This window comes from Papaver somniferum, chromosome 1 (assembly GCF_003573695.1).
Source record: "Papaver somniferum cultivar HN1 chromosome 1, ASM357369v1, whole genome shotgun sequence".
Classification (NCBI taxonomy): domain Eukaryota; kingdom Viridiplantae; phylum Streptophyta; class Magnoliopsida; order Ranunculales; family Papaveraceae; genus Papaver; species Papaver somniferum.
In genome coordinates this window covers 62,542,041-62,555,859 of record NC_039358.1, presented here as the reverse complement: position 1 = coordinate 62,555,859, position 13,819 = coordinate 62,542,041, and the positions used below count along the sequence as shown (strand labels likewise).

Below are 13,819 nucleotides of genomic sequence, written 5' to 3'. Positions count from 1 at the left end.
ACAAAAAAAAAAAAAAAAAATCCACAGATCTGTTACTGAAAAAAAATAAAAATAGAAACTGTAAACGGAAGGAAGAGAGTGGAAACTTACATGGTGAATCTGTGAGACTGATGATTTCCTGTGATTTTTGGAGACAATTTATAGAGGTAGCAGGCAATGAAATCCATGGCGTACGTTTTTTTTGCTTTGATTTCACCAATAAATCAATCTCATCGCAATTCTAATTATTAAGGAAACCCTAGAACCGTTACTTATTTCAGAAGCTGTGAAATTTTTTGAAGGGGAACTCCGAGCGACCCTTAGATGCTATTGAGAAATCCAATTAATGGAAATCGAAGATTCAATCACAGATAATGGAAGAACTGAATCGCCTAGAGTGAATACAGGCCTCATTGAGGCGTTACAAAAGATATTGAACGGATTCTCTTTTATCTTTCCAGAGGTGGTGTGCCAATGACATCCACTGGATCGAATACATCTGGGAGGGGAGGGAGAAATCACAGCCGCTAGTTGATACACCGGATGTATCCCAGCCGTCCCGTGACACAGCATACACTACTGTTGTGTAAGCAATGATTTACTACAAAAAGAGGAGATTCATTGTGTTTGATTGTAGGAAAAGGGTTTCAAATGGAGAAGACAAAAAGGGTGTTAATACTCTTCTCTAATTCCTTAATGGGTTCTTATCAAAATCCCTTCTTTACCTTTTCTTCAAACTGTTTTTATTTTATTTGATTGATGGGTTGATACTATGTGATGAAATTGAAGTGAAGTTTGGTTTTTTCCCCAATGATTTGATGAAATTGAAGTGATGTTGTAAAATTAGATCGAAAATGGACATATGGAAGTTGACTCGGTGATTGGGTCGATTAACCCACTGTTTTCTGAGTTTATTTACTGACTGACTCGGTGATTGGATCGAATCACCACTGACTCGGTGATTGGATCGAATCACCACTGGATCGAATCACCACTGACTCGGTGATTGGATCGAAGGTACTCTGTTTTTCCAGCAAAATTATATTATGAAAGTGTCAAATTTGGTCGAACCGGAACACCTAAAGGGTTGAATCACTTAAATGGATACCATTATGTTCTATTAGCATTGAATTGAAGTCCAATTATTTTTCATTTATATGTTGAATTGGATTTTGAGGGTTGAGAATTGATTTTGTTTATCTTTCGACATTTCAATATAGAAATTATTTAACCAGGAATGATATTTTGTGAAATTTCTTTCAATTTACGAAAGATAAGACGATTAATAGATGTCTACTGCAAAAAATTTGAAGAACAACGATCCAGAATGGATCAATTTTGAAAAAAAATTATTCTACTTTGAAACTCAATTTTGAGGACCATAAAAGTGTGACGGGCATAATCCATTCTAGTCAACCTATAGGAGGACTCCTAAAGTCGGCCAATGACGGTCTATATTTTTCGAAATTTTGAACGGCATAGATTATTCCACGGCCTACCCAACTAACTCCTAAACCATAATCTGTAGTGCAAAGTGACACATATTTTCCAACATGAACTATCATTGTACACGGTTCCAGAATTCGGGACCATAGTGTATATTATTCGGTGCAAGTCCAAGGCACATTTTTTACATGTTTAAATGAATTCCTAACAAGAATTTCACCAAAGCTGAGGAAGTGTTTGCTTGGATCTCATGTTATCTTATCTTGAATTCGAAGTTACCTAGATCTTTGAAAATCTATAAATACGGAGACCCTTGCAATAGGATTTATCAATCCTTGGCATTCATGTTTCCTAGTTGCAAAGTTAGAGTCATCCTTTATAACCTAAGTTCTTTGTGAAATGCATTCTAGGTTATGAATGTAAAGAATTTACCTGTGGAATCGTGAAACCCGGTCAGATTATCTTTTACCTGATAGTTATCGTATCCGGATCTTGTTGTTATTTTTTAGAGCATTTCTCGGTCGAACTCACAAGTGTTGCTATCTCAAGCTTGTTGCCAAATTTAGTTGATCAAAACTATATGTTGATTTCTAGTCTACAATTAGTCAAGTCTCAGATTATGATAGAAGTGTGTAGTATATCGTACATCACTGCATTCTACCGTTTGAAGGCGAAGATCAACCGAAGCTTTTGGAGAACTTCTTCAACAAAAGGTAAGTGAAGATTGAACCACCTATTACTCAAGTTTTCACCTTTCTATCTATGAGACCATGTCGCATGACTAATTAGACTATTACATACACAACAAGAATTTTGAGTCAAGTTTGTCTTGTTAATTATTCTCGAAATATATATGACTAAGCTTATGAACATTTGTTCATACTTGATGAATTCGGTTAAGAAAAAATTATTGCTCATGATCTAAATGGTGATTCAAGATTATCATTTGAAAATATCCTGAAGCAGTGATATGTGTCAGGATGTTATTCGAGAATGTTTTGAATCAATTAAGAGAGAAAAATAGAACTACTGTAAATTTGGAAATAGGACAGTATGCATACCAGTTTACATACTAGCACAACTTTTATAAGTCCGGAGCCGCAATACATGTACCCAGTACACGTACCGACGTAGCTATTGTTCGGCAGCGACTTTTTGCTACGCGTATCCGGTATCCATATAAAAAGTCTGTTTACTCGTGAACCAGGAAGGTACGCGTACCTAGTATGTAAACCAGAAAAGATCTGTTGGTTTCTAAATCGGAAAGGTGCGCATACCCAGTATGCAAAACGGAAAAGATATGAGTATTCCTGACCCATTTTTCTCTTAAGGGTATACATACCCGGTACATGTACCTTGAAAACAATAGTCACGAACCAAGAGTAAGTAAACTTACCAGGTACACATACTTACCCTATCGAATATTTTTAGATGCATCAAAATTATTTCAGTGAGATAATCGGAATTTGAATAACTCGGTAAAAACGCTATCTAGACATATTTGATCACACTATAACCTATGTTTTTTGATAGGGTGTAGAATACATCCTATTTATTATCAATGTTTATGCTTTCTTTGCTACTTTTCGGGTGAACTATGTATCTTATTTTTGATTTTGAGTATTATAGGTGTCTTGGAGCCATTTGGAGCGAAAGAAGAAGAAACCGTGTATTTGAAGCAACAAAGGCAAAAAGCTCATTTCAAGGGCGAACGATATTGGGAGCTCATCCAAAGATAAGGGGCAACTCGATTTGGAGAGGTATTAAAGACTAGAGCTGCACATGGACCGGTTCGGACCGGGTTTTTGGTGGAACCGGTACATGTACACGGAGTTGACCGGTTCCTCAATTTGTGTACCTGTACCTGGACTTGTACCTGTACTGGTAAGACCGGTCCGGTTCCAGACCGGTCCGGTTCCAGACCGGTACCGGGTTTTTTACCCAAATTTTGAAACACAAAGGCTAACAATAAACTAACTTAACATATAAAGTTCAACATTACAACTTAAGTTCAAAATAACGAAGGTACCTGTACCTGTACCAAGACCAGGACCAGTACCTGTAGCTGTACCTGGAGTTGAAGATGAGACTAAACCTAAAAGGGACGGCTAGGATGTAATATCTTAAAAGATATCAATGGCTCTAATTTACCGGGTTTTTCGGTTCGGTACAGAACGGGAATAGCCCAGAACCGGTACCTGTACCGGTCTATATCGGGTATCAACATTCAGAACCGGTACATGTACCGGTAATTTCGGGTTCGGGTCGGTTCGAGTCCGGGTCTTTCGGGTCCGGGTCGGTACAGGTAAATCGGACCGGGTCTTGTGCAGCCTTATAAAGACAGGACAGTTTACGTTAGGGGGTTGCCATCTGGGTGGTTTTAATCTAAAAGTGCTGGGTGTCTTTATACATCTCAATCATTACTTAACCCTAGAATTCAGAAAAGAGGTTTTATTTCCTTTCTCATTCATTTCATTACACATCTGAGAGAAGAAAAGCTGCGCACCGAGATATGGGCTGAATCCATTAACGGAAGCTCAAGATGATTTTCCGTCAAATTGAGAAACTAAGAGATGAAATTGAAGAGGGTTGTAACTGATTCAAGACTGATTCGATTTAAGGGGATCTGGTAACTATGGATTTGTGTTATTAACGCTGAAGATGGTGGTAGATTGAATCAGAGTTGGGTTTGATGGTGCTGTTGGCGGAACATGAAATACAGATGGGGTTTGAATTGATTCCGCGAGAAAGAGATGAAAACAGTGACTGCTGTCGTCGATTATGAGAGAAGAGATTAAGGGTTTTGCAGAGAAGATTGATTTTGTGTTGCCGCTGTCAAATTAGACAAGAAGAAGCTAAACTGCAGTTGAAGATGGGTTGGTTCAGATTTTGGGTTTGATGTGTACATCTGGGTCGATGGAGAAGTTAGGGTTTTGATTTCTGGTACGAATTGCAGTCTGATGCCGAGGTTGGTATGAAGACAGAAGGAGGAGCTTCTGATGCTTTTGATTGTGAGAATTAGGTTTGCAATGAAGTTGTTCTGAGATTGCAGGTGCAATTGCTAGCAGATGAAATGCAGAGAAGGAGAACTGAGATGGTGAAGTCATGGAATGAGTTTGTGTTGCTGTGAAGCAAATGAAGAGCGTTAAGAACAATTGGGTACTGATGTTGGTGCTGGTTGTGTTCAATTGCCTTGGTTTTAAGAGTTTGAGATTAATTCGATCTCGGTGGCAATTTGAATGGGAGCTGGAAGTGAAGGCAAGTTAGGAAGTTGTGTAGCAAGCCATGATGTTGAGCTGCAGATTTAAGAAGAATGAGAAGAAAGTACTGACCTAGATGTATGTTAGGTACTACAGATTTGCAAGTGCAGTTATTTCAGAAAGTGGCAGTGCAGCTGAAATGGGGAAGCTGTGTGTGTTGATTTGCTAATGAAGAGGGTTAGGCAGTTGATGCTAAGACTAATAAGAAGAAGTGGGTCGGATAGAAGCTGAGTTACAAGGGACTGTGACTGATGGTAAACAATTGAGAACTGAGAATGAATGGCAGTGGCTTGTAAATTGGTGAGGGAGATACGGTGTTACAGATGTTGCTGTGGAAGTTTGCCGTGATAGATTGCAGTTCATAGTGTATTGTGGAAATGGGTTTAGCTGAACTGAGGCAATGTAGAGAAGAGAATCAGTGGTGATGATAACTGGAGCCCGAAAAGACTGAAACGAAGGCTCGAGATCGTGGGGTTTTGGTCAATTTTTTATGCATACAGTCGGGAAATGGAACTGCTGCTGTGCCATGGTTCAATGGCAGTTTAATACATGTTGCTGCTAATGTTGTTGTTAGTTGAACTGGACTGCAAAGGTGAACAAGGGACTGTAATGTGCTATGCTTGTTGGTGCTGAAAATGTGGATTTGAAGCTACAGCCAATGGATTGAAGTAATGGCTGGCAATCTGGCAGTGTTGCACAATGATGGTGCACCTCATGTTGGCTGGCCAAGAAGCAGTGAAGCACAATGATGGTGCACCACAGATGGCTGAGCAGAAGAAGCAATGATGCACAATCATTGTGCAGCAAAGATATGGCCTGTGCAATGGCCTTGGCCAGAATCAACTCAGACTAGTCAGATGCTGAATTAGACCTAACTTTCCGACTCAATGAGCTGACTCCCTGACTCACCTTGACTCAGTTGACTTCAACGAGTTGACCCGTTGACCTGACCGATTCGACTCGTTGACCGGTGACCGGGGCGGACTTTGCCGTTCACCTGAGACGTTTTCCGGTTGATTTCCGACTAATTTCCGGCGACGATTTTGGACATTTTCTACATGGGTTTTTCTCACATATGAGCTTGGTGGACATCTTGCTATTGGACTTTGGGCTTTTGAAGACTTGACCTAAGAAGAGCTACAAAAAGAAAAGTTTTCTACTTTCTTTAATATCACGTTTTTATTCTTGGAGCTTTGGAGATAGCTACAACTAGGGTTTGCTTTCGTTTTTATTTTTCATCTTCTTCAATTATTTTATGATTATGATTATGATGAACTCTATTATTACGAGTAACTAAACTTAATTGTTGGTTATGGGATAAAGGTGATTTCTCAAGCATGAGATTTGATTCAATGAATTAGTTTTGTCTCAATATTTTATTGTTTATGTTTCATTGTTAATATTGTCTTATGATTTGAATGCTAGTTTGGTTGAGTCCGGAATCAATTAGATTAGTCTTCATCTCTATTGCTAGATTAGGGTTATTATACGAAAAAGTGATAATTCCTGATTGCAAGTAGCATAGTGCCATTATTACTTGTAGTGATATATCTTTATAATTGCATATGAATCATAACCTTTGTTAAAACGAATTAGTGCTTTTACACGTTTGTTGCATTGATTAGTCTTATTTCATAGAACTTATTGCTCTTAGGGAGTTAAACTTAATTGTGCGTTTACACTTTAGGTTGCTTTCTAGGTAGATTTCACAATAGCATCTTTTAATGTTGTTTGTGATAAAATCGGGAAATAAACGGGATACTCTTGCGATCAAGATATCCTAGGACTTCTAATAGATGAGAGATTAAAATTCCAATTCTAGTCATTGATGAAAATACATGTTTGTGAATGATACTATCCCATGACCAATATCTTCTCCTTATTGATTATTCAATTATTTTATTGCTTTCAATTACTTTTATTGCTTTGTTTATTAAGATAAAACAACCCCCCCCCCTTTGGTTACTAAGAAACTGAAAATTGATAACAACAAAAGCCTCTCTGTGGGAACGAACTCTTTCTTATCACGTACTATATTTATATCTAGTTGATTGAGGAAGTGAATTATATTTGCACGGCTGAAAACCGGCCATTTGTGACTCATGATTAAATTCTTAAGTGTTATATGAAAATGATTAAGTTTATAGTTCGTCTAGCTAGTTTCGATTAACATTTCATGAAAGTCTTTGTACACGGTTTGGTTACGGTTCATCCTAATCATAGTGTATATTTCGTTGTGTTAATATCAAAACAAAGATTCATCTAACGTTGGATATTGATAGTTTGATTCTAAAGCTGACCTTACTTAATTCCGGAGCAACCTTTGTTTTGAAAGTCTATATAAAGAGAACCTGAAGCAACTGGGATTTTTGAATCCCCGACATTTTTCTTGTATATCCTAGTTGTAAACTAGATTCATCCTCTCCTTCGAACCCTTCTAGGGTTTAGCAACTAAAAGACTTCACCTAGGGATTTGTGTATCCCGATCTTATTACTGATTGTTGAGTCTCACTCTGATCACAAAAAGATAGCTAAAAATTGAAAAGTTTCTTCGTCTCAGACTTTGTGATTTCACAAGTTTTTACTTGTGAGGCGAATAAGATTCTAGGATGCTCTTGGAGTTGTAAGTTCCAGCAGATTTTTAAGTTTACTAGACTTTGTCTATTGCATTCGATTTCCTATTTAACCTTGATCTTTGATCAACAAGGAAATCACATATAGGCTTATCTGTGGGAGGCAGATTGGTTTAAATTCTTCAATTTAACTGAAGCAACTCTTAGGATGTAAAAGACGTTAGCTAAGCGAATCAATTGCGCAGAGTCCTGCTGGGATTCAAGAGGCATAAGGGTCGCGACCGTAAATGAATTGTTGTGAGGGTTTAATTCGGTATCAACTACATTCCAGTCCGAAGTATTGATAGTAGGCTAGAGTCTGTAGCGTCTTAATACAGTTTGGTGTTCAAATCTGAATTAGGTCCCGGGATTTTTCTGTATTTGCGGTTTCTTCGTTACAAAATTTCGAGTGTATGTGTTATTTCTTTTCAACATTATATTGTTTATCTTCATAATTGAAATATCACAGGTTATACGTAAATCAATCAAAGTAGACACGTCCATCGTAATTGATTGGGTACGACTTGATTGGTTCTTGGATATTGATCTTTGGTATTTTCCAAGTACTCTCACAAATAATTAGGTTCACATATTTGTTTACATTCTGATCGTGGGAGAAAGAGATATAAACTCTGAATATTATTCCAGATTGGGATTCATTAAGTTTTAACTCTCGGAATTGTATCTAGGTTTAGTTTATACAGGTTGCCTAAGAAAAAATTGGTGGCATATTTTGGTACCTGTATTTTCAATTTGTATCAGAGTAGGAAAACACGTGAAATACCTAATAAGTTTGTGTTTGAAGCAATATGACTATATGGATAGGAGCGAAATCCCGATAAACGTACCGTCAACCTTTAATGGCACAAATTACTTATAGTGGAAAATTGCTATGAGATCATTTCTACAAGACCGTGACTTTCATACATGGAAACATGTAGTAATAGGATATGATTCTCCAACAGTTGTTAGAGACAGAAACATTATTGCGAAAGAATTAATGGAATATTCTGAAACCGAGATAAGTGATGCAAAACATAATTCAGACGGGTTAAATGCTATTATTCACACCATAAGCCAAGATCTTCATCACCATGTGACTTCATGCACTAGGTATAAAGATGCTTGGGATATTTTAGAAACCGTATTCGAAGGGGATACCTCAGAGAAAAAATCTAGACTTCAAAACCTAAATTATGACTAGGAAAATTTTCGTATGTCTGATGAAGATTCGTTTCCTGATTATAATCACAAAGTATTGGAAATTGTCAATGTACGTTATTTATTGAATTTTATTAAATGATAATCCCCTTACAAAAACCTTCATGAGAAAATGAAACTCTTTCTCTGTGTTTGTTAAATGGAGGGCCGAGAATTAAAAATAAAAACGAAAAGACATCAAACCAAAACAAGAGAAAGGATATAAAACGGAGAATTTTGTCAAAGCAAAGTCAATGACCAAGAAAAAAGTCAAGGTCAGCATTTGGGAAGATCAGATGGTGGTGGTGGAAGCTTTTGATTAGGGAGTTTCCCGTCTAATACAAGCCATGCCATCTTCAAACCCCAGCTTGTGTGAATCTCCAAGTGACAATGCATGAACCATACACCTGTTCACCGGATCATCAAAAAACGATCATTAGCAATTTGGTGTCAATATAGCACAACAATGAAAAATGAATATTTCACTTACCAGGATTATCAGCACGGAAGCGAATAGCAACCCAACCACCAGAAGGAACACCAACTGTATTCCTCTCAACCGGGTCAACAAGATTGAATTTAGCAGGGTCATTAATAGGGTCATAGTTCCCAAATCCTTGGCCCAGAACAAAAAAGTTATACCCATGTAAATGGAGAGGGTGACTTTCAGCACCAAGAATACTAGTATCCTGCATAATTAGCTCCACTCTGGTACCGAATGGTAACACAACCAAATTTGTGGTATTACTAATGACATTGGTGTTATTGATTGTATTGTTACCGGTATAATCGAAAGGATGAATTGGGAAGTATGGGAAATACGGGCTATAAACACGGTTCGACTGTCCTGTAAAATGAGCTTGAAGTAGAGCTGTGGTTGGAAGTGCAAATGAGACATTATTAACAGAAGCTGAAAACATTGATCCATTTGGTCCTTGACATGTATGGTTTTTTGGACATGGGTTTGTACCTAAACCCACGGTGAAAAAAAATCGCTTGTCAACATTTTTTGGTACGTTGGCAGGATATTGTTTGTTGGCTAAGCTTCGAAACTTCAAGGTGAAATTTGTGGCAGCTGAAGTATCATTTAGTGGAGGAAGTGTAGCTCCGAAAAGTGGAAGCTTTGACGTGCTTTTAATTGAAGATGGAGATATGTATTCCAGGATACCTGTGGTGGTAGAATTGTCGAAAGTGCCTTGGCCAGTTACATATGGCCTTGCAGCCATGACAAATGAGGCTTTTGGGTAATAAGGTTTGGCTTTGAGAAGAACATTGGTGGTTTGCCCAGGAGTGATAAGAATGGTATCAGTTTCAAAGGGTTTAACATAAACAGCATCAGCATCGACCACAGTGAGGGTGTGATTGGCAATGCTGAAGAAAAGCTCGTCATTGAGCGCAGCGTTGATTAATCGAAGAAGATATGTTTTTCCTGGTTTAACCTTCAACTTGAATGTATCTGTCAATCATTCCATGCACAATAGTTAAAAGTTGAGACCTACAAGTTTCACGGTCATTTTAGGAAAATGATTAAAAGAGAACCTTTCATGCACTATTACCTTTTGCTGAGCAATTATACAATGGTCCAGGAAGTCCATTGATAGTATAGGCATCAGAGACATTAGGACCACCTCCAGTTTGAAGTGCTTGGTTGATGATAGCTTCAGTGTCTGCTTTAAACCATTCTCCTGAAAATTATTTGATTTCATTCGTCATGTTAGTTACCAAGTAGTAAAGAAATTGATCAAAATATTCTTGTACTAATACGAAACAGATGAAATTTACCAGTTTGTAGTAAAAAAATAATTACTTACCAAAGATCATGGGGACTTCTTTGTACGGTTTCACGAATGGGTATGGAACGTTAGGTTTGGGGAGAATGATAATAGGTCCATAAAGTGTAGCTCTGAGCCATGAAATGTGAGCATGCCAAAATAGTGTCCCTCTTTGGCCTGTTATGGTGAAATTGTATGTATAACTTTGGCCAGTTTGAATGGGGCATTGGGTAACATATGCAGGACCATCGCTCCATCCACTCATAAGTTGACGAATTCCATGCCTGTAAATTTGTCACAACTTGGTATTATCAGTTGTTCAAATTCTAGGCATTGTTATTAATGATAGTCGAAGTTTAGTCATTTACCAATGAATGGTGATATTGTTTTGGACATGATTTACCACCTTAACAACCACCCTGTCACCTTCTCTAGCAAAAATTGGAGGTCCTGGAAATTGTCCGTTTACGGTGACGATGCTCTTTGTCTGGCATAGTCGAGTCACATTCTTCATATTAATCTGCACATTTTACATATAGTAAGTTGAAAACAAAACTGATCAAACTTAAATTGCAAAAAAACTCATTGGTGCATGATTCTCATCGTATTAGAAGATGATAAACTGAAAAAATAAAATAAAATGGCAGATCATTGTCTCTGCAACGCATACATCAAACTGATAGTGCCTAGTTACGCCTGCAGTTGCATTGGGAAAATGAAACAAAAAACACAATGCAAAGATCAAAACTCCGATAGAATAAGATGAAGAACCCATCTCTTGCTCTAAACCGAATTTAGAAAGCAGAGAGAGAACAAGATGATTGAAGCTGCTAAAGCCAGTTGATGGAGTGTTGATTGATGAAAGACTGTCAGACAGGTAGTTTATATAGTGGACTTGCAATTGGTTAGGTGGATGACATTATCCTTAAAAAATATCACTAATTTGAATGATCGTTTTGATGATCCCCACCACCAGTTGTTGGTCCATCTTGAACGTTGTTTATCGTAAAGCATTACCAAAGTAGATGATATTTTTTTAATTTTGGTTTGTTTGACCCTACCTGCTTTGCTGCCTTTATCCAAATCTGCCTGACACAACAAAATTTCACAAAACCATTTTCGATTTTCCCCATCTTTGTTAGATCCAGCATGCACTAGCTTTACTGGACCTTGCTATGGCACTGATGGCAAACAAACATGCTCATACCTGCATTATAATAGTTCAAGTTTATACGTATAGAATTTCAGCCATTTTACGTGTTTGTCAGTACCATTAGCCAACTAGTATCCTTAGCTCTTGAAAGCAGGTGTGTAAAATTCATTACCCGAAGGCCTTTCATTTTTCGAATGTCCTTGTAGTGTAGGATGGCTGGATGGGGGAGTTGTGTGAGTTTGTAAGAGTGTCGGAGGAGTTTCTAAACAAAAAGAGAAATGGACGTAGAATCCGACTTTCTTCCAAGCAAGGATTTTGGTCTTTTAATGTTAAAAAAAATCTCTTTAATGTGCTAACTACTGTGTTTAACTTGTTTACAAAGTTTAGTATACAGTATCCATTTTAAAGCATTTTCCAGAAGCGGTAGAGTTAAAGATAAATATCAACCGAATACTCATTATTCTACATACCACATTCCAGAATCACATTACTGGTACTGGATTTGTAGTTGTACCAACTATACTTCTCGCAGGTCTTTTACATGAGAGCCGATCTACCAACAAGAAAGCCAAAATTCTACTACACCTGAAATTTGGATTTTACACGACACAGGCCAAAGACAAATTTGCGGGCCGACAATCTAAACATATTAAAAGTACATTCCCCATATGATTTTACATTGTTAATTTTATGCATACTAATGTACACGTATTTTACATAAAAAGATCGACCCTAGGTCCCTAGTCACTACTGACATAACACGTGCCAGAACCGGCCCATGATTGAAGGAGTATCAGTCGACACTTGGATATCCTCCTAATTCTGCTGCATATTCTTTCATCATTGGCGTATCTAAGCTTCTGAAGATATCTTGATCATCTGAGAAAGTCAAAGACAAGTTCTCCCAATATTGACCAATTTGATCACTATCATCTTCCTCCGTCTTGTACGTTACTGAATTACCCTCATCTTCTTTCCCTTGTAAAGAGCCCATACCCAAATCAAGACACCCCTCATTATTGACCACTGTACTACTAGGCTTTGTTTGTTGATTTTCTTCCATTTGGGTAGTTTGGGTACAAGGGTTTGAAGAAGTAGTAGTAGAAGAAAAAGAAGAAGATGCTGGTGATGATTTCACAGGATTTTGGTGATTGAGATGATGGTGATGATGAGGTAAATTGAGTTTAGCAGAAGAACCATAGAGTTGAAAAGCAGTTTTATCATAAGCAATTGCAGCTTCCAGAGATGTATTATAAGTACCTAACCAAAGTCTAGCACCTCTGTTTGGTTCACGAATTTCAGCAACCCATTTCCCCCATGTCCTTTGCCTAACTCCTCTGTACTTGCACAGTGAATTCTCTGGACCTCCTTTTCCTCTCATACATCCTCTTCTTGATTTTGTTGCTGCTGAGGAACTCCTTTTCTTCACTGTTTTCAACTTCTTATCTTCATCACTTACATTCGTAGTAGTCACCATGATGATTTCTTCCTACTTTTCTTCTTCTTTCATTACCTTTTCAGTCATTTATATATAACAATATAAGATCAGGACTACTGTTATGAGCTACGCTGGCCTGGATAAAAGGGTTCTCGACACGTGTCAAAAGACAATGATTTTGCGTGTTTGTTAAATTGACATGATTGATAAATGGTGTCTTAGGTTTTTAATAATGTTTATCCGTAACAGTTTTCATAAATTTTCAGTTTGGTTTTTGATACAACACATGGCTATAATGTTTGTTTAGGTTTAGGTGTCACCACTACTCACGAGCGACTAGAGAGAGACACTGAACTAGAGAAGAGTTCTCCCGAGTAGAGGAACTGATTAAGTTCGTTTCGAGTTACATAGTTTTTTCTTCGACATGAGTTGAATTTTTGTTGCCACTATTTGTGGTTTAGTCATTGGATGAGAAAGATGCAAATTAATTTTCTAGGGAGATGATATGGAGTGAATCTAGGAATTGTTAATATTCATATACAAATTCAGAAGGCCGCACATGGGAGGTCTGCATGAGGTTCACTTGTTTAGGATATTAGTTGCTAGGTGTCAGAGTTGGAGTTTTGTGGTGGTGATGAAGATCAGAGTGCTGTGATTTTTGGGTTCTTGAGCCATGATGTCAACACTTCCCTTATTCATACACATTCTAGAGATTTTGTGAGACATCCTGCTAATTCCTAAGGGTAGTAGAACCATTTCTCGGAATTAAAAGTTACGGAAGCACAGACAGGGACTCCAAGTCCCAAGTCCACGAAGAACTGAGCCCATTGTACATTATTACTGATGATCATATGATGATGATATGCATCCAAAATGCAGCTAGGCTGGGTTGTGGGAATTTAATTTCAAAAGTACAAAACCTTTTTTTTTTTGTTTTTTTTTTTTTTTGAAAAAGGAGG

The 13,819-nt window shown here is 37.6% G+C and overlaps 3 protein-coding genes across 5 annotated transcripts in view; all 3 read right to left on the bottom strand.

The window, feature by feature from the left end:
- The window catches only part of LOC113289087 (probable replication factor A 73 kDa subunit), a 4,356-nt gene extending 3,570 nt beyond the window's left edge, over window positions 1–786 (bottom strand). For all 3 annotated transcript variants that reach the window (XR_003330853.1, XM_026538262.1, XM_026538267.1), the window contains exon 1: window positions 91–786. The gene's annotated coding sequence lies outside the window, so the exon portion shown is untranslated. The remainder of the gene's footprint in view (window positions 1–90) is intronic.
- Window positions 787–8,560: 7,774 nt separating this feature from the next.
- On the bottom strand, window positions 8,561–11,105 carry LOC113289078 (laccase-17-like). Its single transcript, XM_026538252.1, has 6 exons — window positions 10,940–11,105; window positions 10,638–10,789; window positions 10,309–10,553; window positions 10,054–10,182; window positions 8,988–9,953; window positions 8,561–8,904 (listed from the first exon to the last, which is right to left on the bottom strand). Exons 1-6 carry the CDS (start codon window positions 11,042–11,044, stop codon window positions 8,774–8,776), a joined length of 1,728 nt encoding a protein of 575 aa, XP_026394037.1. The 5' UTR covers window positions 11,045–11,105; the 3' UTR covers window positions 8,561–8,773.
- An 854-nt stretch (window positions 11,106–11,959) lies between these two features.
- On the bottom strand, window positions 11,960–12,901 carry LOC113329720 (dehydration-responsive element-binding protein 2C-like). The gene has a single exon (XM_026576563.1). It carries the CDS (start codon window positions 12,897–12,899, stop codon window positions 12,216–12,218), a length of 684 nt encoding a protein of 227 aa, XP_026432348.1. The 5' UTR covers window positions 12,900–12,901; the 3' UTR covers window positions 11,960–12,215.
- Window positions 12,902–13,819: the final 918 nt, after the last annotated feature.